Raw genomic sequence first — 25028 nt, 5'->3', positions numbered from 1 at the left:
GCTCCATCTCTCTGTTTTGGGTCTCTTCATTGCAACTGATGGGAATATCCATAAGACAGGAAAATTCTGGGTTTCTACATGACTCCATAGTGAAATTAGTGCTATGGTAGTAGTAATACAGATATAATTTAGATAGAAGTGGAGATGGAATTTGATCTGGAAATTTTAACATGTTGCATCACTAAAGAAATATGATTGTAGAATAATAAAAAGACCCTGTTGGCCATTCTTTGTTTCTATAGTCATGCATCACATAGGCTTTATATGTCCCCTAGTTTTCATTCTTTCTCTTGAAAGAACTTGTTAAAACCAGGAATATTTGTATCCCATATTTCACACAAAGCATAATATAGCCACTAGTTTCCAACTTTTCTGGCTGCTGGTAATATGACAGTAAATTGGATTGTGGTTGACATGTTAATATACAAGATGTATTAAAGTAATACTAAACAATCTGTGCAAGTGGTATAGCTGAGGAGATATTAAGAGATCTGGATACTGAATGTTGCCAAGTTTGGCTGTTCCTTTCTTGCAGCAGGGGGGCATGGAGTACTTGATCGTTACTACAAACCATTTCTGTCTTGTATATATGGTTTGGTGTTTTGAATCTCTGTGTATTCCGGTCTGTGAAGCCAGTGATGGGCAGTCTTGAGGTACCAGAAATGACCATTATCTAGTGACAGCTTTACTCCCAGCCATCCTGCTACTTTACTGAGTGATAGCAACGAGACTCTTCTTGCCCGCTAAGTTATTTCTCCTAAATATTAAAAGGAAGGTGTGCATGGGCAACTTTTGTATTATGATATATCTGCTTTTATATTATTATATACTTCCATGTAGCTCAACTAGATCATGATCTGCCCAAATAGCTTTGGCTAAACTGTATCTTCCAAAATAATTAAAAGATGAATAAATGTCTTGTTTGGAGGGAAACCTGATTATATCTGATGCTGAAGGAGAGATAATTGTCATTGACAGAGATGGAATCTAAACAGGTGAAGTCACTGTGCCTATTAGTACTACTGAATGTCATTATCTGATGGAGAGAAGACTGAAACAAACTTCCTGTTTATCAGGGAAAATTTCATCAGATTTCCAATACTTGATGACTCCCATGAGTTCTTGTTTTGATTAAATTGAATTAAAAAATATTTATTTACCATTATTTAATTGTGCTTTACAAGTACCTCTATGGGGGAAAAAAACCCCATTCTAATGCTGAGTGGCCATTTTATCTATCAAAAGTATGCACATTTAGGTTGAGACTTGGTGCTAGGCATGCTAAAGTAGAAATGAGAGGTATTTTTGAGTGAAGATAATTGACAGTTACCTTAGTTGAGGGGCAACTTAGTGGGGTTGCAGTCTGAAGGAGAATTAGGTATCTGTCAAAAGCATATTCTGTAAATAAGCCTAGGATCTGGGATCTGTGTTGTGCAGGGTTTTAACCTATGTCATCATAGTAGCCTCTGAAAGTCTGAGCAGGAGAGGTGGTTTATTTACTTGAGGGGTAACTGCTTCCACGGTATTTTGGGTAGCTGAATTGAATTTCTGCAGTTAAACATACTGAACAATTTCATTTCCATAGCCTACTAGCACGTTTAGTTTATTATTATCGTTTTCAGATTTTTTCCCCCAAAACTGGAATTCCCTGTTTTGTTTCATTCTTCTTGCTGTATATTTCACCTTCTTTCAAAACTTCCTGCAGTTGTTGTTCTCCACCCATTTGTTTTCTGGCTTTATCAGACATCGCAGCAATTTTTTCCTTCTGGTCTGTGTTCCCACATGGCAAATCAACAGACTGCTTTGCTAAACAATCAGTAAGTAGCATTACTGCTACATCATTAACATTAGGGCTCTATCATTAGGCTATTCTACCTTTTGTTGATCTTCAGTTGTATTTATAGACTTTGTATAGTAGCTATGAAGCGTTGTCTTGCTGCTCTTTTACTGTTCCTCCAGGCTTAATAGGTGTTTCCAGTGGGCACTTGAGTAACAATTGCTACATAAGCATAGAAAGGGTGGAGAAACTGTGCTCCTTCCTCCCAGTGGTTCTTCTCTACAGTTGTAATTTAGTCTTAACCCAGCTGCAAGTGTTCTGCAGCAAAATCTAAATTAGTGTGTTGTCCAGGCGTTGTTCTAGAAATTTATGCAGCTCCACCCTGATAAGTGACTAAAAAAGGGGGGGGGGGGGGGGAATGGGAGGAAGGGATGTTGAGGGCAGGGAAGAGAGCAGAACTCTCAGTAGGCCACTGTTTCTGTGTCATAACTTTGGTGAAGACGAGTGATACAGAGAATCCTCTGTAGCAAGGTAGGAGTAAGGACTGAAAACTGATCATTGTCCACAAAGCATAAGCTGTAGTTCTTATTTGGTTGTATTCATGTTGCCAGCAAGGCATTTTAGATATTGGAAGGTATCTGTCTGGTAGTGTTGTCTTCCTGTTCTGTGGGGTTTTTTTGAAACTCTGAAATCCCATCCCCCTTCCTCTTTTCTCAATGTAGAGAACAATTACTTGCTCTGTGTAGGTTTGTTAAGCTCATTAATCAGCCTGAACTTAAGTTTATTAAGTGGGTCTTCGCACTGTGGTGGTACAATCCATTTTTTTGAGTAAGTGGGTTTTGTGGATCTGTTCAATGGCTAATTTCAGAAGAGTGCAAGTTTGAAAGACTCACATTAATGATAATGGTTACAATTATTGTAAGCTAATAGATTGTTCTCCTGAGGCTGCAGAATCTATGAACTGACTGTAATTTCCTGTAAACTACATATTAAATGTTTCTGTATGCTGAAAAGGTTAGAATTCCAGTAAGACCATGTTATATGTGCTCACATCAATATGCAGTGCTACGTAAGCGGTAAAACTTATGGCCACAATTAGAATTTCTAACCTAAAATTTGAGAACTGAAGTGTGATGAAGGTTTAGGGATACTTTGGAGGGGCTGCTGCTTTGCCCCTCTCTCATTGAAGGATAGGTCGTCTTGTTTAAGGCTAATTCCAGTTAATTTTATATCTGTACAAACTCGGTAACAACAAGCTTAGGGGTATAACCTAAGTTAGCATATTGAAAATTTGCAATATTTAAAATTGCCATCATAAGAAAGAATAAAAAGTCACACTTTGTGTGGCCCAAAGCTGGAAAGAAGGATGCTATTTGCAGATGTTGGGTTTCTCTTTAAGATCCTTTTACATTTTTCCCTCTCTTTAAATGATTTATGGGAAATTTCCATGAGTGTCAGAAATATTGCCTTCTTGGGCCAAGTTCTCCAGATGACAGAATTATTTCTCCTTGCTCTTTTTTTAAAATTTTCTATTTTCATTTCTATTTAAAAATAAGTGTTCTTATTCATACTCCCTATGAAATCCTTGTGAAAAACTAGAATTGGGTATTATTTTCTGAGAAGCATTTTGGAGCCATCAGTTAAATGCCTTTGGAGGAACAAATAAAATTATTAAAATGTTTAAAGCACCAACTTCAAAGCAAGTACTTTTAATAGGTATTTTAAGCATCAGCTTTTAAAGTAGTTTTTGTTTTTATTTATTATTTTATTGTAATTTATTCTAAGTTTTGAAGTTTGATATTATTGCTACAATCTGAAATAGACCATTTTGGTCAATGGCAAATAACCTTTTAAACTCTTATTACAAAAAAAAAAAAAAAATTGCTCTAGGTGAAGTGGATGAAAATTCAAATATCTGTAAGGTGGAAACAGGCAGAGTACAGAATGAGCCTCTGAGAATAAAGGTATTTGAATAATGCATGAGTCTGTTATCTGTCCATCTAAAATAACCAAAAGTAATTTTCGTACAAAAGCAGAATACTATATGTAGTATGTGTTACTTTCAGTGAGGGGTGTTGTTTTTTTTTTTGTTTCTAAGTATGTTCCTATAGTTCTGTTGCAGAGATGTATCTTTTACACAGCACATGCAATCAGTGTAAACCCCATAAAAGAAACCTTCAAGCAGCTGCACCATCTTCTGGACCATGAAACAAATGCCATGAGCCAGATATGTGAACTGGTGTCTTCAGGATGGAGACCCACTTTTTTCCTTTCTCAGACTTAGTGGTAGCTTCATTGTCTGTCTGCGGCCTGTGTTTGAATCAGAATCGAGCTGTTACTTTCTCGTTTGCAGCTGCCTTTAAAGACTGAATTGATCATTGAATTCCTACAAAATCTACATCAGACTTAACTAAGGTGAAGAGAGATGAGTGGATGAACACAGTATGACAGCTCTCCTTGATAAGGAAGGGCCTTGCTGTCTAAAGAAGCTTGTCTTGTATGTAAAGACACAAGTAAGTTAGCAAAAGATTACATGCAGACTTGGTTGTGTAACTGTATACACTCAAATTTGTGCTGTTGTGTGCAGTAAAATACAAATTATTTGACCTTTCCCCCCCACCACTATGGAATAGTGAGTTGTGTGCTCAGCTACTATAATGCAAGTGATCTGCCGTCTCTGTTTAGCTTGTATTAACTTGAGCATAGGTTGGAGCATATGAACTTACTTGGGTATGTGTTATGCAAAGTCATAAAAGTATTTTTTTCACCATCAGGAGTACAAAATGAGGTTTTTAATGAGAAGTCTGTCTTTTTGTTATTTAATATATTGCTTTTAGCTTCATGTGGTGATTAAAGTGCATCTGGGAATGTTTTTATTTCATCTTTCCAATATGTAAACAGAAAATTAAAAATTCCAAGCTGGCTTTTTGAGAAATGGTAATTAGGGTTTTTATAAAGAAAAAGAATGAATATGTTTCCATGTAAAAAGACTTCAAAGTGAGTTATTTTTGCATGTGATATTTACTACTTGGTGTGTATTTACTGTCTTGGCTGTGATGGCTTTTCCTGTGGTCTTTTGGAAAATTTATCGATTTCCCTTTGTTACGGACTACTGAAAAAGAAACAAGGGATTGACTACATAAATGCAAGAGGATTTGGCTGGAAAGGAGGCTGCTGGCTGGTGATTCTCGGAGCATCTTGCCTGAGATTCGCTGGCTCGTAATTACATTGCCAGTTACTTGTTGGAATGTAGGCAGAAATTCACGTTGATAGCTACACTGACTTTTCCAAATCAAAGAATAGGGCTTTCTTTAAACAGCCTTTATTGTGTTGAACACTGAAACTGGTACAAAGAATCATAGAATGGTTTGGGTTGGAAAGGACCTTAAGGTCATCCAGTTCCAACCTCCCTGCCATAGGCAGGGACACCATTCACTAGACGAGGTTGCTCAAAGCCCCATCCAACATGGCCTTGAGCACTGCCATATATGGGGCAGCCACAACTTCTCTGGGCAACCTGTGCCAGTGCCTCGCCACCCTCACAGTAAAGAACTTTTTCCTTATATCTAACCTAAATCTCCCCTGTTTAAGTTTAAACCCATTGCCCCTTGTTCTATCACTACAGTCGCTGATGAAGAGTCCCTCCCCAGCATCCCTATAGGCCCCCTTCAGATACTGGAAGGCTGCTATGAGGTCTCCACGCAGCCTTCTCTTCTCCAGGCTGAACAGCCCCAACTTTCTCAGCCTGTCTTCATACGGGAGGTGCTCAAGCCCCCTGATCATCCTCGTGGCCTCCTCTGGACTTGTTCCAACAGTTCCATGTCCTTTTTATGTTGAGGACACCAGAACTGCACACAATACTCCAGGTGAGGTCTCACAAGAGCAGAGTAGAGGGGCAGGATCACCTCCTTCGACCTGCTGGTCACGCTCCTTTTGATGCAGCCCAGGATACGGTTGGCTTTCTGGGCTGCAAGCACACACTGCCTGCTCATGTTTCTTTAGGCTCACCAGACTTTTGTATTGTTGAAGCTGATAAAAAGAGTTGCTTGCATTACAGCATAATACTGTTTTTCCTTATCTGTGTGGTATTTTTTTTTTACAGTGTAATTTTTCTTTCATAATAATGTTGTTTTATCATTCTTCATCCACCTGCCTGTATTTCACATGCTTCTCAGTTTTCTACTGTTCAGGAAAATTGTGTGATTTTGTATATGCAGTTAATTCATAGTCAAAGCTTTAAAACCAACTCGTCCAGTTTCAGTTGTGCTGTTTAACTGGTAGTGATAAAAATGCTGTAATTACAATAACATGGAAGTCTATGACATTTAACACATTGTAGTTGGCTCATGTTATAGTTACCTTGAAATCTGCTTAGTCATTAGGACAGGGTTAGAAACTGGACTTGTACAAAACTAAATGTAAATCAGGAGAGATTTAAATAATCTGGCCCCATATTAGTAAATTGGGACACTATTTCTAGAATTTGGAGAAAATACATAAACTAGATGATACTGGATTGTGAAAGTACAGCTTATAAGAAAGTTAGAAAACTGTTTTGGACAAGAGTTAAGGGAGAAAACAGTTCTTAAAAGCACATAGGGGTATAAAATGATAATTAACATAAAGATAAGTGAGCACTGTGTTATAGAGTAGCTGTTCCAGAACTATATAATATTTCAGAATAGTGTTTTTTATACACATATGTGCCAGTGTGTCCGTTCCTATTGAAATGAAAAAATTGGCAGTGGCTAAATGGAAGAGAAATTTGTGAAGCCACCTTAAAAATCAGCTCTCAGTCAGAGTAGGCCTCATAACCTGTGAACCATGGAGAATTTTTCTGTCCTTGCACATCAAGAGTCGTGGCATATTCAGTGATCTCCCATTACATGCAAATTTATTGTTATATGTAATTTGGGCACATCTGAAGATTGGTGTTGGCTAAAATGATTTTGATATTAAATTCTGGCTTACTTTGAACATGTGTAGGATTTTAAAATTTTCTTGTTACTTGATGCTTTATAAGTCTATACTTTTCTTATTTTAAGCTCAAATATAAAGGGCTTGGACTAGAGACAATTAAAATAGGAACGTATTTGAGCAAAATTTAGCTGCTAGCTATATATAAGAATGTGAGAAAAGGCTGTCTAAGCTTTGAGGAATTTAAGTGTTGCTTTTATTTTTATTACTTTAGGTGTTTACCGTCAAGAACTGTGGTGATGTTAGAAAAGGCAGGGGAAAGCATTTAGAAATCTATTGGCAATAATGCCTAGATAGTGTTTGTACTGTTTCAGAAAGCTGTGGTTTTGGGGGGTAGGGGTTATGGCTGCAGTGGTGGTTTTGGTTTTGTCAATTTTTGAAGAGTTTGGGAAAGCTTAGAAAATGCTCTCTGCAGGAAAAGTTTATTGCAGCAAGTGGAAAGACCTGCATTGATGGTCTTTCTGTTATATCTTTTATGGGCTTTTCATAGAAAAGCTGACTTAAAGAAGGTGGATTTTAAAGGCTGTAGATTGAAAACAAACAGAAAATGAAACTTAGGGTATTTTTAGTGTGTTCTGCTGCTTATGTCACTTCTGTTAATAGTAACCTACTGTCTGAAAAGAGGAAACTGGGATATGTGAGCTAGAAGCTGGAAAAAATTTACCTTGAAATCACTAAATATTTTGGTAGAGCGAGTGACTGAAGTTGTCTCAGGTTCTTGTGAATCTGATAAATTTGCTTCTTGTGGGAGCTTGAAAAGATTGTTTTCTGCCGAGAGGGATCTGTGTATACCTCTAAGAAGAAAATACTCTGCTCTGCATAGGTGAAAGGAGGGGAGGAGGAAAGGAGCCTGTGATTCTTCTGGGCTTCAAATCTGTGGATATCTTCTTTCTTTGGGCTGTGAACATGCTAATAACATAAAAAGTTTGACCAATAACTATTATATTCAGCCTTCAGGGCTTCAACTGCTTGCAGGATCAGGAAAGAATTATTTTCCTAATGTGTAATTTGGCTTCTTGGCTGTTGATTTGTGCAGTGGCAGATCACGCTGTGACAGCTGAAATGCTTCCTACCCTAAATGTTATGTTGTGCCCCTCTCATAGCAGTTGCCAGTCATGTGGCAGGGGTGACTGAAGTGGCACATTTGGCAGTTCTTAATTTGCTGCACTTTACTATTCCAGAGTATGAAGGTATTTGCCACAGTATTAGACTGATAATGGGGCATGATGGTAGCAGCCCAGATGTTGACAAGTTTTTCCAGGAGAAATTGTTAGGGACTTTGCAGAAACAGTCATCTTCCTCTGTAGCATGAGGAATGGTTCACCTAGGGAAGCATGCCCAAGTGATCTCATACTTAATTGCTTGCAGAATCTTTTGGCATTGGTAATAACCTATTCTCTATGAGTGACATACATATTTAGTGTAAAAGGACAGTAAAGACTATTTTTGGGCTTGTACTGAAGTTTGTGAACTTACTTAGCTCAGGTGGTACGAGTGCAAATGGTGAGAACTGCTTCTAATTTTGGAATGGGCAAATACCCAGAAGGAAGCATTCTGCTCTCTGGGCACTGTGTACATTTCACTTTGAAGAAGCCTTCGTCCTTTCTGTGGTCCATATTGGCTATTTTGAGAGCTGCTCTTACAGGGATTTGGGTGATTCTTTATGACTTGTCAGTGGAGCTTTTTTAAGATGTAATTGGCTTTGCCTCATTTGAATGAGGTGACGCGTTGCTTCATTCTGAATCGGGAGTCTGAAGTCAGTTGCAAAACCAAGCTTTTATCTCACAAAGGTGTATGTATTTCCTTGCCATTTCCTTGCTTTGATAAAGTAGGCTTGAAAGTTAATCTAAAGCAAAATAAAAGGTATAACCACAGAAACTTCATCGCAGTTTGAGTTGAGATGTGATTGCTGCGAAATGGCCAGCAGCCAAACTTTGCAGTGCATGTGACTTCACCTGGCACTGTCATCTGCTCTGAAAACATTTCTTAAATGATATAATGATGAATGGCATTTCTATTTAAGAGTGTCATCAACTCAAAATGTTCTGTAACATCTGTTGCTTTGTTCGTAAGTGGCAACAAAGATGAAATAACTGAAGAGTGTCTGAGAAAATGTTTGGGGTTTACAGAAGGGCTACCTGCTTTCAGGCTGCTTGCGTAGAAAGCTTTGGCTAGTTACTGTGAGCTTCTGGTTGTGTTATGCTCGTGGAAGAATTGTTGCTACTTTCTGCTCTTTGTACCTACCGTGTATCATAGGTAAAACGGGGAAAAAATCTTCAGGAAAATATTAAGAATGTGTGATTTGATGAAATACCGTTTTGTGTTTTACTGGTTGTTGATAGACTATGAATATAAAAAGCTGTTTTCTAATGAAATTTTTCTTTGTGCCTGATATCCCCATCAAGTGCTGTTTATTCCTTGTTTCCAAAGCAGAAAGCTAGAAAACAAAAGAATGCCAAAAATCACAACCTCAGAGGTGCAATTCCTTTCCACTGTTAGGAAAGTGTGCTTGTATTGAAAAAAAAACCAAAACAATGTATTTTTAAAAATTATCATTCTTGAATTTAAAAATTGAGAATTTCCCTTCCATATCGGCTAATCTATAATTTGGGATTTTTTTTTTTCCACAGAGGGTAGGCATGATAGGCATGGCATTTGTATGAAAATGTGGTTAACTGTTATACTTCAATTTTTAAACTAGCATGTCAGAACTTCCTCTTCTTAAAACTAGCCCTGCAATTCACTTTACAGATTTGAGTGGTTTTAAAGACAAAAACAGTGACTTGAATGTCTTGTATATGTATTGCCAGTTGAATTGACAAGAATCCATTTGTTCTTTGTTTCTAGGATTAAACTTTAAAATGCTAGACCTACTCCAGTAATACAAGTTTTAAGAGCCCAAATTTTCATAAGCTGTAGGACTTGCTCTCATAACAGCTGTTTAAATGCTGAGTTTTGTTTTAATTTCTTTCCCATTGTTCTGTATAGTTCTTCAATATAAATGATTGGCCAAACCTCTGGTTCTTGGATTAAGGATGGCTTTTATTTGTTTTGAAAATCATTAATAAGTACCCCCCAAAATATGTCCAAGATATTGCTGACATGACTGACTAGTATTGCTCATGCCACTTTTAATATTGCAGGATAGGCATATTGTTTATAATCTGAGCCCTCCCTTCCTCTCTGTAGTGATTTGCACACTTCCATGTGCCACTTTCTCAGCCTGTGTCATTAAATGTTAGAATTCTGAGGTGTGGTAGCTTGGGTAATAATTTTGTGATATCTTGTGGTTTTGTTTATTAGTTTGCCTTTTTTGCATACCAGAAGTGTCTTCTGGAGATGACAGCAGCAGTCTTTGTTTTATGTTAACTTTTACTTTTGGTCATATGAAAGCAAGGTTGTGGAATTTGCACCTTTTTAGAGAAGGTATCAAAATATGGGGGGATTCAGGGGTCCAGAATGGGATGTGCAAACAGTGGTATGTTACGTAGCTAATTAGGTTTTGGGTGCTTAGTCGAGGTGTCACTTAAGCAGCCAGTGAGGAAATGATTGGATCAAATAATCCTAACCCCAAAAAATAATGTGTCAAAAATAGCCTTTCTCTGTGTGGAAGGTGCCTTTACTCCTGTCTACCAAGAGTGCTTTTTTCTTATTTTTGCTTTCTGAAAGTAACCTCACTTTCTTTAAAACATTGTACAGACAAGTGGCAGTGTTGGTGACCTTGTAATAATTGTTCTTGTTAGAACACTGACCTTCAAAGTGAGAGTGGAAGGTTTAAATCTTTTTCAGACTGGGATTCAAACTTCATCTTTCAGAAGCATACACTATGCTTCTGTATGCTGGGAAATAACTAACTTCTTCCTCTTGAAGTCGTTCCTCCTTGTGGAAAGGGGTATGTTATTGCTCTGTCAACTTTAGCTAGCTGAATGGTAAAGGCAGTCACGGGGAAAGGTGATATATATATATATAGGGTGGTGGGGTTTTGTGGTTTTGTTTTTTATTTTTTTAGTACTACTTTCTAGTTTGAAGTTGCTACTGTATTTTATCCTAAATACCTGTGCTTTTCTTGTGTGTGTATATGCAAATAGTGTTTTGGGGAGTAAAAATTAAACCTCTTTGAACTTTTCTTTCCTCTTTAAGTCATATTTATTCTTGTGAAGATTATTATATTTTACAGGAAGGGCAATGCCTTTATTTCTTTGTCTCTAAAAGAAAGTAGCATTCCCTACATTGAGAGGAATTGAAGAACAATTGCCTGATCAAGTATTTAGAAGAAGTGAGTGGAGGAGGAATGCTTTATTTGAGGATCTTATAGGAGACTGAGGCATGAACTTTTCATTGAGTTCAATCATATGGTACAAACACTTCTAAATGGTTTCAAATCTTGTTATGTTACTGTCAAGATAGAGTTGTTACCACACAGGTTTAGGGAACAGCATGGACAAGGCTTTCTAGAGGTACGGGTAAGATTTGATGTGTATAAATGAAACTGAATTTCTTTTTATAACCATCGGAATACCTTGTGGGCTTAAATGTATTAAACTCAGTTGTTTAGGTACCCAGTGTGGCATATTGGTTGAAGTACTGAGTTAGCTTGGTGCCCAGCCAGTCTTTTTAGGGAACCTAGAAGAAGTTATTTACTTTGGAGTTAATTTTTATGCTAAAAGACTGATTGGTGAAGTGTGTTACTCATGTTAATATGAACCTCTTGGAATTGGAGCTGAGAGGAAGATAAGTATCACAGATTTGTGTTTGGTATTTTGCTAGACTGTATTGTTATTTTGGTTTGTCATAGCTCTGTCTGCAAAATGAGGTACAGCAGATTTTAGATGTTTAAGTTGCTTTCTAATCTAATGATGTTAACAAAATGTTCTTCTGTTAAGTTACTTAGTTTTTTTTTGTTTTTATTTGCAGCTTTCATCCAGTCGGATGGCATAATAGAAATGCTACGTTTTGATGAAGGAGACCTATTGCAGGTATGTAGTCTGAGTAAATCACCTGAACTAGCAATGTTTCATCTTTTGGACATCTGCTTTTTGAAACTTGTGGGTGAGTGGGCTTCTGAAAATAAGCAAGCATCAAAAAAACTTTTGGACCTCCTAGAGTTATTTTCAACAGTATGCTTTAGTGTGTCCTGTGGTTCTGTTTTCCACAGCTTGTGTGTTGGGAAACTGGTAGAGCTTTATCTGGCCATTTTGTCCAGGTTTTTTTCCCCTCAGAAAAACTGGGGGATGCTTCATGTTTAAGATTCATCTTGATGTAGAGTTGGGATGCAATTGGATAGTACAACTAGAGCAATGAGGAAGTGTTGCAAGATTCCCAAATATAAAGGCAGCCATTAGGACCAAGAAGCCAATGGGTTTACAGAAATTTTGCGTTACTGCAATGAGGTCATTTTCATTTGAAATATACTGGGCCTCAGATCCTGTGAATGCCTGTCTCCAAAAGCCGAGGGGTTGACCTCAAGTCATCTGGTGCTTTCTGCCAGAGGCTCCAGGTAGGACCTGAGGAAAAGGTGAGGGAACTTGGGTTGTTCAGTCGGGAGAAGAGAAGGTTCAGGGGGGATCTTACAGCTGTCTGTAACTACCTGAAAGGAGAGTGAAGTGAGGAGGTGGCTGATCTCTTCTCCAAGTAACAGGTGGTGATAGGACAAGAGGTAACAGCCTCAAGCTGCACCAGGGGAGGTTTGGGAATGAGGTTGGATGTTGGGAAAAATTTATTCACCCAAAGGGTGATCAGGCATTGGAACAGGCTGCCCAGGAAAGTGGTGGAATCACCGTCCCTGGAAGTGTTAAAAAACTCTGTAGATGAGGCCTTCAGTGATATGGTTTAGTGATGGACTTGGCAGTCCTGGGAGAGAGGTGGGACTTGATGATCTTAAAGATCTTTTCCAACCTAGTGATGGTTTTACAACCATTCTCCCTGGCTGCAGCGTAAAGCCCATTTTTTGCATGTTGCCTGGTCCAGACTGGTCCAAGGGCTACTGCATGAACTATCTCTCATTTAATTTGTTCAAAGGCTTGTTGTTGCTCAGGGCCCCATTTAAAATTGTTCTTCTTCCAGGTCATGTGATAGAGAGGGCTTACAATCAGACTGTGATTTGTGATGTGCATTCTCCAGAACCCCACAACACCTAAGAAGGCTTGTGTTTCTTACTAGTTGGTGGAACCATTGCTGTTATCTTGTTGGTCACATCTGTGGGGATCTGGCAACATCCATCTTGTCATTTTATTCCCAAAAATTGAATCTCCTGTGCAGGTCCCTTGACCTTACTCCGTTTTATGGCAAAACCAGCTTTCAGCAGGATTTGAATTATTTTCCTCCCTTTCTCAAAAACTTCTTTTGCTGTATCACCCCACATGATAATGTTACCAATGCATTGCAGGTGTTCTGGAGCTTGCCCTTGACCCATCGCAGTCTGGCTCAGTCCATGGCAGATGGTAGGGCTGTGTTTCCACCCCTGGGGCAGTTGGTTCCAAGTGTACTGGACACCCCTTAAAGTAAAAGCTGCACTCTGCTGCCAAAGGGATTGAGAAAAATGCATTGGCAATATCAATCGTGGCATACCACTTGGCTGCCTTTGACTCTAGTTCATACTGAAGTTCTAGCATGTCCAGTATGGCAGCACTCAATGGTGGTGTGACTTCATTCAGGCCACGATAGTCTACTGATAGTCTCTGCTCTCCCTTAGACTTTTACGCTGGCCATATGGGGCTCTTAAACGGTGAGTGGGACCTGCTGGTCATGTGTTGGCTCTCTACTGAATGGATCAGCTCATGGATGGGAATCAAGGAATCTCAGTTGTTACAGTATTGCTGCTAGTGTGCTGTAGTAGTGCACCTGTGGCAATACTGTACTGGTGGTGATTGGCACTTGTTCTTCAACCTTCAGCAGTGCCACAAGAGAAGGGTCTTCTGAGAGACCAGGCAAAGTGGACAGCTGCTTCATTTCCTTTGTCTCCAAGGCAGCTATACCAAAGGCCCATTGGTACCCACTTGGGTCCTTGAAATACTTTCTCTTAACATCATCTCTGCCAAGGATGCACAGAGCCTCTGGGCCAGTCAGAATGGGGTGCTTTTCCTACTCTTTCCTAGTCAGGCTGATTTCAGCCTCAGTACAGTCAGCTGTTGGTATCCTCTTGTCACTCCAGAAATACAAATGGGTTGTACCCCCTGATGACTTGATGGTATTAGGGTACACTGTGCACCAGTGTCTCCTTTTACTTCTGTGTTTCTGACATGCCAGCCCATTGGATCCACACAGTTTAGTGGACACAGCTGCTCATTTCCTCCACCTGTCTGAAGGCAGGGCTCCCCTAGTACTTCTCATAGGGTTCTCCACCTCCTTTCTGTAAAAACAGATTAGAATTACTTCCCATAGGATCAGGAGTAAAATCAGCTCTCCCACTCTGGGTAACTTCCCACCAGAGACTGGAGCAGCAACTTTCCTCAGGAGCCACTATTTGTGATTGTTTTTCCTTGCAATTCATATGCCTCTAAGGTCAAAGTAGGTTTTCTTTCACACTTCCTCATGTTCTCTCCATGGTCCCACAGGTAAAACCACAGAGTACCCTGTGTACTAAATGCAAAGGTGGCTCTTGGGACCAAGTAGCCACTGGGTTTACAGGAAGTTCAAATTACTGCAGTGAGGTAATTGCAGTTGCAAATATGTATTTTTCATGTATAATGTTGCCATTCCTGTCAGTTTTCTTTTGGTGTGAGTCAAAACAGACAAAATGTTAAACTTTAAAGAATACGTGCTGATATTTTGAGATGGTGGTGGTAGTTGGGATGAAATACGTAGCAGCATGGCTTGATACTGTAGAACAGTTTGGAATTTCTGCTGATTAGGATGTCATACACATGTTCTGTGGATTGTATTTATGTTGTGAATATCTTCTGTTTAAAATTCCTTGATGATGTTAGTCCTGGTAGTTGAGAAGGGAGGAGAGGAGAAAAAAGAAAGAAGTTAGTTGTTTGTATGATTAGATCACATGGCATGTGATGGTGCTCACTAGCAGTTCAGTTCCTGATTTGCAATTCCTACCTTCAGTCTAGTCTAGAAGAGCCAAAAAATGTAAAAGCTGTATAGTTCTGGGCTGGTGGTAAGGTTATTTGTTTCAGATTTATGAAGATTTCCCCCCACCTACCTAAGTTGTATGGGTTTATTGTTTCTTTTTTTTTTTTTTTTCCTTTGACTGCTTGGTCCTTAATGTAATTCAAAAATGCTATAGGTTTTAAGATTATGATGTACAAGGATGAGATACTTCAAAATGATCTGAACTGGTGACAGAAAAGGTTGTGGTTACAAATGAACATCCCCACCACCACCACAAACCCCACCAAAATAAAAAAAGGAAAACACCCTACAAGCAAACAAAAAAGGCCCAGGTTCTTATTAAACAGTTGTTTAGAAACCGTGTGCTAAAGACGTTCTCATAATACATAACTATGTACGCGTATTTTTGGATATTGAGGGAGTAAAATGGTGGAAGTTTTCCATATAGTTGTTACAGTCTCAATTATTGCAGTTTTTTGACTCGGAATTTAACTTGCATGGAGAGACCACGTATCAGTAAAATGTGAGGGGAAAAAAAAATCACTAGGCTTTCTTTCTTTCCTTTACTTATTCTATAGGAATGTTTTGTTCTACAAGAGTGCCTTAAAAATGGCTGACAAGCATTGACCCAATATTTAAGATAAAAATTGTGTAATCAGATTCAATCATTATATTTTAGGTGTTTTTTTTAGGATTATTTTTAAAAATTTTTTAAAAATAATGAAAATCTAGCACTCCATTAATCACTGTAGTTCTCAGGACTAGAAAGTAATGGCACTGCTGTGAACCACTTCCTAATTCATATAAAGATGAAAATTAAGATGGATTGTTAATCATGCCAAATTTATTGCAAGATGCAACAGAGACAGGAAAATCAGTTTAAATATTATGGTGGGACAAAGTCAAGCAATTCTCACTGTTGCACTGTAAACTTTGCAGTGCTTTGGATTGCATTTGGCTGCCATTTATCCTAATACATTGCTGAATATTTGATTTAAAACAAAGCAAGCGAGACAAAATTTCTAAGAAATGGATTATATGTTTTATGTTATAGTTGTGGCTCTGAAGCCAAAAATACCTACATAAGTTAAACCAGTTCCTTTTAATTGGAATGATAAGCATGTTTTGCAATTCATTTATTCTTTTCCTGTAGATTTCAATTTGGTGACCTCTCATGACTACTTACTGCAATTAAAAACTAAACCCAAAGTAAATACATTGTTGTAAAAACAGATTTACATTTGTGAACAGCAGTCACTACAGCTTTAAACGTAGCATAATGTCATTGGATGTTTCTCTTTCAAGCTTTCTATAGGTTTTCATAAGTGTTTGTTGATTGTAGGTCATCTATCACTACTACATCATCGTATTTATGCTCTAATAACTCAGTATTGTCTAATGTCACCTTCTGGTGATTAAATGTGAAAAAATAACCAGTGCATAAAGTGATTAATAATCATTGAAGTGTCAGAGCCATTTCCAGCCTTGGTTTATTTCCTCACCTCAGAAAATTTGGTATCTTCACAGTGGCAGCAAGCCCTTTTCTTGTTTGAAGGAGTTGTTTTCTAAGTAAGGTGAATCAAATGCTCAGTCTTACATAATTTAATCCTTAGGGATTCCTGCCACTTCCTTCCAGTTAGAGTATATCCTCTTGATACTGTGTTTGTTCTTACTTGGGCTGCGTACTATTGGTTAAACACTTCTTATGCGTTTCAATGGCATATTAGGACTTCTGTTGAAAAAAAATAAATGAAATGTGTTGGAAAATTATGCTTGACCAGGCTGACTTAAAGCAGTTAATTACTGAAAGAGCATAAATCTTTAAATACTGAAGTAAAACCCCCTTACATCTAGGAAAAATGAACTGGCAATGGAAATTAACTTACTAGGGATAAGAGTAGTGAAGTGGAGACTGTACATTTTGGGTATGGACTTCCAGTACATGGGTTGGAAGATGCTACACCATGTATCTTTGCCCTCTGTTTCAACAGAGCAAAAATGAGATTTTTTTTTTTTTCTTTAGAATATATTCTTAAAGGTTTATATCTGAATAAATTTATGCTACTTCTGCCTATGGATTAAATTACAATAATGAGAGGATTTCCTAATTCTGTCCTTCACATGAATTAGTTCCCTTAAGGACTCAACAACTTTTTGAGCTCTTCAAATTATTTATTTATATCCTGAACATAGGGTAAGAATTGTATTTATGTGAGTTGTCCATTGCTCAGTGCAGTGCAGGGTTTGTTTTTTTTTCTTCAGTAGCAGCTGACTTACAGATGCTTATATAAATTGATTGGCACTTCAGAGTCATAGATGTTTGGAATGGACCTCAGGAGATCACCTAGTACTTTCTTCAGGTGTTAGTATGTGTAAACAGACTACCCTTGGCAGATGCTTGACTCTTCTGCTCTTAAAACCTCTAGAGAAGTAACTTTCACAAGTTCCATCATGATATTTCATTGATGCCTAAGCTGTTTTTGCCATGTCTTTCTCCAACACATATTCAGTTGATTTTTTTTTTGTTAGCTTTTTTCCCTTTTCATACTGATAGTTTTGTACTAAAAGACACCTACAGCTTCTTCATGCAAACTTTTAAAAACATGTTGTAACTTTGTTTACTGGATTTTTTTATTTGTCTACACAGACTTAAGTGTAGCATTTAATAGGGAAAGTAGTACTCTAAGGCTTTGAGCAAGGTCAGAGTAGTTGCTTCCCTGTATAATAACACTTGCTTTAGTAATTACAAAATTAGTTGGAACTTTTTTACAGCATTTCGTTTGCTCATATAGCTTGTATTTCACTGTGCTCTGGAGACACATTCTTTTCTTTTGCGTATTACTCTTAGTCAGTTATTCCCAGCTTTAGATTTGAGCTCTCCTTCAGCTTTCAGATTTGAGCTGCTTCTTCAAATTTGCCTTGTCAGTGTCAGGCCATGTCCTCTGCATGTCTTGATTATTTGAACCCCTTTTCAGACCTGACAGATGCTTCAAGCTCCTGACAGTGTTGTAATCTGCAAATACTAGGAGTGCTGAAATAAACTACAACTGTTATTTTAAATTTATCCTTTCATGTTGAGCCAACATACAGTCTCACATTTTGAGGACCTTATTTTGAACAGCAAAGTAAAATTTTTTTCAGAACAAGGTTTTCATTTGCTCTTAGTTCATAAAGGCCTGTTTCCCAAGTCACTGTATTTATTAAAAGCTCTTGAGTATCTCATGTTTTCTGTACAATGTAGTCAGAGCCACTATTTTCCACAGTGAGCAATCTTCTGTGCAGACTGTTTGAAAAATACTCTGCTTATGTAGTGGTATTTTTAAAGTAGCATATTCTTAAAGTGAAAAAGGAAAATTCTAGATTCTTCAGTCATATTCTCTTAATGTGAATCACTACACTTGCCCTTACTGCAGTAATCTTAAGTGTATGAGATGCTTTTTTACACGTTAACTCCTAGAAATTGTTTTACTGATACTGATTTGCAGAATAGTTAAAATAGAGGGAAAAAAAATGTGGTTATATATACTTAACACATTTTCTGTCTTTGCTCATAAGCTGCTGTAAACTGCTAGTTGCAAAAGCTGGTAATGAGAATTACAATGGTCCTAAATATCAGATAGCTGGGAACTTAACATGTTTTGCAGTAGCTTTGCAACAGGGAAGCTATGTGACTTGTTACATGCATGGGAATCAGCAATGCTGATCTCTTACTGGATGAATTTAATATTTTCTGCATGATCTTCATTCCATATGGCATGGTAAAGAAGTATCTTAATAGAAGTGGCAACTTATTTCTGGTGTATCAGTGTCCTGGGTTCAGCAGTAGCAGTCATTTTTTCTCCTTCTTGGTAGCTGGTGCAGTGCAGTGTTTTGACTTTCAGCTCGGGAACAGAGCTGATAACAAGGATGTTTTGGTTTGGCCAAGGACTTTGTGAGCCTCATGCTCTGCCAGGGAGGAGGGGAAGCCGGGAGGAAGCAGAGACAGGACACCTGACCCAAACTGACCAAAGAGGTATTCCATACCACAGCACGTCATGCCCAGGATGTAACTGGGAGTTAGCCGGAAGGGCTGGGAGACTGCAGGGTTGGAGGAGGTATCGGTCGGAGCTTGGTCGGGCTTGGGGGCCGAGTTATCGGTCAGCGGGTGGTGAGGTGTTGTATTCTGTTCCCTTGTTATTTCCTTTATCATTATTATCATTGGTGGTAGCAGTAGTGATTTGTGTTATACCTTAGTTACTAAACTGTTCTTATCTCAACCCGTGGGAGTTGCATTCTTTTGATTCTCCTCTCCGTCCCTTTGAGAGCAGGGGGAGGGCAAGAAAGGGGGGGAAGTGAGCGAACGAATTACCTGACTGGGTTTAAACCACGACAATCAGTGATAGTAGTTTCATACAATTTTAATTGTATTTTTTATTACCTCAGGTTTTCATATTGTATGTTGACTTTTAAAAGGGTTTTGAAATGTAAAAATTTCTTTACTAAAAAAAGCATATTTAGGAAGAAATTATTTACTGTGGAGGTGGTGAGACACTGTCACAGGTTGCCCAGAAAAGCTGTGGCTACCCCATTCCTGGCAGTGGGCAAGGCCAGGTCTAGGGGAAGGTGTCCCTACCCATGGCAGGTGGGTTGGAACTGTGTGATCTTTTAAGGTCCCTTCCAACCCAAACCATTCTGTGATTCTGTGTGATCTCCATTGATACCCATATAGCCAAACTGTATGATACAGATCACCTAATTGGGCAATAGGGTGGCTGGACCATTGATGTCAGTGGGTATACTCTACAGTACAAAGTTCAACTGGTTGTCAGTTATCCATGACGGATCTTGATTCTGAGGACAGTACTGTTTAATGTCTTCATTAGAAGCCTTAATGATGGTATAGACTACTCTCCGTAAGTTTGCAGGTGCTACCAAATTAGCAACTGGAAGGCAAGGCTGCTATTCAGAGGGACTTTGGCAGGCTGACAGGAAGCTTATGACATTCAGCTAAGGCAAATAGAAGTCGTGCACCTGGGAGAGAACAACCCTGTGTTAACAGGACAGGCTGGCCAGTGAGTGACTGGCTAGAAAGTAGCACTGTAGAAAAGAGGCCCACTGGGAGGGCCTCATGGACAGTAGATAGATGTGTGCCCTTGCAGCCTGTTGAGCAAATGTGGAGCCAGAAGATAATGGGTAGGATTCCCCCCTTCCCCTCCCCCCTTAAACATTTGTGAGGCTGCAGTTGGAGTACTGTGTCCAGTCTGGGTCACCCAGTACAAGGAAGGCACTGATACACTGAAGCAAGCACAGCAGAGGGATACCAGGATGATCAGAGGTCTGGAATGCTTCTCAAGATGTTTTTTCTTCAGCCTTTAGAGGAGAAGACCAAGGAGAAAACTAGTTGCTGTGGGCAGTGTAGAGTTGACAAAGAGCCAGATTTTTCATTGTGCACAGTAGAAGGATAAGAGGCTTTAGACACAAATTTCAGCATGGGATGTTCCGAACCCATCTAAGAAAAAAGCTTTTAGACTTGAGGGTTACCAAACACTGGACCAGGTTATTTAAAGAAGTTGTAGGAATTTCTGTCTTTGGAGATACCCAGAATTCAGTGTCCCAGAGCTGTGAGCAGCCTGCCCTTACTAGACCTCCTCTGAGCAAGGGTTGACTAGGTGGTCTTTGGAGCTTCCTTCCAGCATGTGATTTTACAGAAGAGTAAAAGTCATCTCAGTTCACTGCCATTGCTTGTGGGCAACTGAAGTTCTGCTGCTGCTCAGGAAAAATAATTGCAGTTTCTACTTCTTGTACAGGAAGAATTGTCATCCCTAGGCTTTAGTTTAAAAATAATTAATTGATAATTAATTGATGCCCAGGATTAAGTGACTGTTGCAAAGCCAATGTCAATAGCAAATGTTGCACCAGTTAAAGTCAACTGATGTTTTTGTTGCATGAATCTGTGTAATGAAAGTGCATGGCATGGCAAGAATGACTCAGTTCAGTCCACTTTCAGATCACAATATTAATTTTTTTATTAACTTAGCAAAATATTCATCATTAATTATGGTTCTTTTAACTATCCTACTTATTAGTATAGCACTCATGAATGAAGCGATAAAGATTTAAGCTGCCATCTACATATTGATTTTGTAGCTCTCAACTTTCACTTGCAAGCAACATACAGCTTTTTTACAAGAAGGAACCAGCATTACTAGGGACTAACAATATGTTAAATATACTGAAAGCTTCAGCCTGAAAGAGTCTTGAGTTAGTGGTGCTACTCTTCTGTAGGAAAACAGAATGCTTTGGTTGTTGAGAATGCTGGTAAAATTCAAGAAATGTGTTTGTATTTGGTGTCCAGAAACCTCAGGTCTTGATTAAGACAGTCTCCCTGCTTTGTTGTGCGCCTCCTCCTCCTTCATCCTTTAAGACTTTAGGGCTTTAATTCAGTTGCTTAAACATAGGTAACAAGTGCTATTTGAGATGCCCTAGGCTGTCCCAGACATCTACAGGAGCCTGGCAGATATCACACAGGGCATAGAAGAAACTGTGCCTTTCTGCATGTCAGTCTGAGACCAGGCAAGCTGCCCTAGGACACTTATCTCCAGTGGCAGCAGATACCTATGTTTAGATGACTGACTGTAGTGCTAGGTAATATGACCTTTTACCAAGAAGTAAAGAATAACTATTATAACAAACTAGTGATGCATTAAAATAACTTTTTTGGTGGCAGTGGGGTTTTTTTTTGGTGTTTTGTTTTTTTTTCTTTTAACCGGCATGGTATGTCTTTATAGAGACAGTCTTAAGATTGTGTGTGGGTTTTGATTATCTGTCTGCACAAGATTGTTGTCTGGTGTTGTTCCCCAGCTGTGCCGAGTCTGCAAAGTGTGCTTTCAAGTACAGGTTCTCTGTGAAATCTTTCTTGTGGATGTGAGCCTCTGAAGAGAAATGGTTGTTAAGTCTTGAAACTTGTGCTGTCTGACTGCATTGAGGATCGAATTGAAAAAGAAAATAGTAGAACATGTCGGTGATAACATTTGTATGTTTCTGTTTACTGCATGACTCTGAAGATTGAATGTAATAAAAATGAGTGGCAATTATAGAAACTGCCACATGAGATTTATTTTTGGTTTAGTTCCATGATGCCATGGTTGAACTGCTGAAGTTGGTATGCCATTTCTTCTCTCTTGACTGACCCTGATTTAAAAAAAACAAGCCACCAACCACGCAAAACCACACACAAAACAAAAATACCCAACCCAAACCCAACCAAAAAAACCTCAAAACACCACCCCAAACAAACCCAAAACAAAGCCTAAAAACCAGCCACAAACCCAAACCCCCAAACCAAAATAAACCCAAAGTTACACAACAAAATACCAACAAAATACCCACAAAACCTCCAAACAAGCCAAAACAACCTCCTTCTCAAAGCAAAAAGTGTTATTGAAATGAATTTGTCATTTAACTTGTATTTAGCAGAAAACCAGGCTTTTCTTTACAAGTGTGACTCCTTGATGGATTTTTGCTCTTAAATATATTTCATGTGTGTGGTGTCCTATGAAAGTAATTTGTGCTTTCAAACTTTATGTATAGTTACTAGACTGATATTTTCAGTAGCAAATCTGTACTTTCAGAACATAGGAGGGAAAATTTGAGTGTATGATCAGCCAGAGAATTTAACTCCCAATAGTTAACTGCAGGCATAGCTATGTGGTAGTTGAGCAATTGTCTATGATGCATATTTCTGTTTGCTTCTGTATTTTTCTGGATTTAAATTTGATCTCCACTGCCTTTTGTAAGTTGGCCTGGATAATATATAATGGTATATAGTATACTAAATATTAGGGGTATTGACTGCAAGTTATGATGCTTAGGAGCATAGATAACAAATAACTTTACTGAATAATGTAAAACTTAATAAAATATTCTCCCTTGTTAGAGCCAAAGCTAGTTGTCGGAGATGGGACAGTGCTGGTAATGACTACTTTGATTGCCTTGTCATAGGATCTGAACTTGTTAGTTCCATCACCTGACTGTTAGTAGCTGCTGGTAATTTAATGATGTGCTTTAGTTAAGTTTCTAAACAAAAATCAGTTACTGAAAGTTGTATTTAATTGTAGTGATTAATGCACTTTGAAGGATGTTGGTAAAGAATACAGGGTATTTATGCATCTGTTAACTTCATAGAGTAAGCTTGGTTGTTGTTGTAGTTTACCCATCTGGCAGCTCACCCCCATACAGCCGCTCACTCATTCCCCTGCAGTGGGATGTGGGAGAGAATTGCAAGGGCAAAAATGAGAAAACTCATGTGTTGAGATAAAAACAGTTCAATGGGTAAAGCAAAAGCTGTGCATGCAAGCAAAACAAAACAAGGATTTCATTCACTACTTCCCATTGGCAGGCAGGTGTTCAGCTATCTCCAGAAAAGCAGAGCATTACATCACATGTCACGGTTACATGGGAAGACAAACACCATCACTCTAAACATCCCTCTTTCCTCCTCCTTCTCCCAGCTTTATATGCTGAGCATGATGCCATATGTTATGGTATGTCAGCTGGGGTCAGCTGTCCTGGTTATGCCCCCTCCCAGCTCCTTGTGCACCCCCAGCCTACTCGCTGGTGGTGTAGGGTGAGGAGCAGAAAAGCCCCTGATTCTGTGTAAGTGCTGCTCAACAGTAACAAAAACATCCCTGTGTTATCAACACTATTTCCAGAATAAATCCAGAACACAGCACCATACTAGCTACTTTGGAGAAAATTAACTCTATCCCAGCCAAAACAAGTGTGGTTGTGTAACAGTTTTTCATAGAACACTGTATCAGCAATTCAGGAAAATCAGTGGTGTGAATGCACAACGTGGAAGAATGGAACTGGTGAAACTGGGAGGAGAGTAACTTTAGATGATTGTGCTAGTAAAAAAAGAGAGTTATATGGAGTTGTTTGGTAGGGAGGAATAACAGATGATTTCAGCAGTAGAGATAACACTTAAAATGTACCCAACAATGACCCAAATACATCTGCATTACTGATTGTATTGCATAGATCTCCACATCCAAAACTTCCTCAACATCGACACTTGGAGTATACCACTTGCTACATGCATCATAGATGTGTAGAAAGTTCATAAATGCTGAGACTTACTGAGCAATTTGTCTGTTAGCCTAGATCAATGGTAGCTGACTGTGGTGAAGATCAACATCTCTCAGCTGCAGTCAAACAACTCGGGCTGTTCAGTCCTTTTAAGTTAGCACCAGTCTGTTTCTACTGAGTAGGCTGTGCAGCATCTCTTGCAGAGCCCTCAGAGCCGGTGCAGAGCTATCAGGTGTAGTCTGATGTGCTTTTAGAGAGTGGGTACATCTGCAAGCTGCAGGCAACAGTTACATGGTTTAAAATAATAAAAGAAGAAAAAGAAAATTGGAAAGGCAGACAGTGATTCATGGTTGTCAGATTTTTGATAGAAAAGTAGATAATAAGATAAAGCATATGTAATTATAAGTACCTGTTTGAAACTTATTAAATCAATTTTTAAAATATGCAAGCAACGTGTATTTTCTGCAGAGCTGTAGAGTGAAGTAGGGGAAATCGCTGGCTTAATGTTTTGGACATGGCTTGTATGAAGTACTGAACCAGCTTTTGGCAGCACAGGTCCTTCTGGATGACGAGAAAATATTTTCAGTTGATTCACTTTGATTCCATTTCTTCTCTAGTTTTTAAGCTGAGAAATTGCTTGGTGGTAGTTTAAAACTGGAAGGTTTGCTCTCAGTTTTCCAGTCTGAGATAAAAATAAGGTGTAGAAAGCAGACATGTGTTCTTGATTGTTTTGTTTTATTGGGTTTGGTTTGTTTGTTTTTTTTTTCCTGATTAAATTCTTTAGATTTCATAAGTTTTTAAACAAAAATGTGAATTGATGTTCTGCCTTGATGTTTAATAAATCCTATAACTTGAGGATTTATTTGCAATTAGCTCTGTTTTACAATGATAAATAATACGCTTCCAGCTTTCTCTAGTTTGTTACAAATTGAAGGGTGGATAAAAGAAATAATTTTATTTTAAATCTGAAACACTACTTAGATTTACAGTCCAGAATTTATCCTTGAAATGAATCAAATATTCATATCTCTTGATTAAGTGATTTAATATTAGTAATTACAAAATTTCAAACCAGTGTCCCCAAAAAAAACAAAATAAAAATTCCTCTAATTAGAAAGTCTATCTTTTAAGTAAACATAACTTTTTAAAA

General features: G+C 38.4%; 1 protein-coding gene across 1 annotated transcript in view; it reads left to right on the top strand.

Moving 5' to 3' along the window:
• TMEM131 (transmembrane protein 131) overlaps nt 1-25028 on the top strand; it is a 100446-nt gene that overhangs the window by 8711 nt on the left and 66707 nt on the right. Inside the window, exon 2 of the mRNA XM_061459725.1 lies at nt 11669-11730. Coding sequence (XP_061315709.1) covers nt 11669-11730 — 62 coding nt within the window. The remainder of the gene's footprint in view (nt 1-11668; nt 11731-25028) is intronic.

This window comes from Pezoporus flaviventris, unplaced genomic scaffold, assembly GCF_033815535.1.
Source record: "Pezoporus flaviventris isolate CSIRO_AGI_PZ_B2104156 unplaced genomic scaffold, CSIRO_AGI_Pfla_v1 ptg000030l, whole genome shotgun sequence".
Lineage (NCBI taxonomy): Eukaryota > Metazoa > Chordata > Aves > Psittaciformes > Psittacidae > Pezoporus > Pezoporus flaviventris.
The sequence above is the reverse complement of the archived record's forward strand: the minus strand, read 5'-3'. Positions and strand labels throughout refer to the sequence as shown.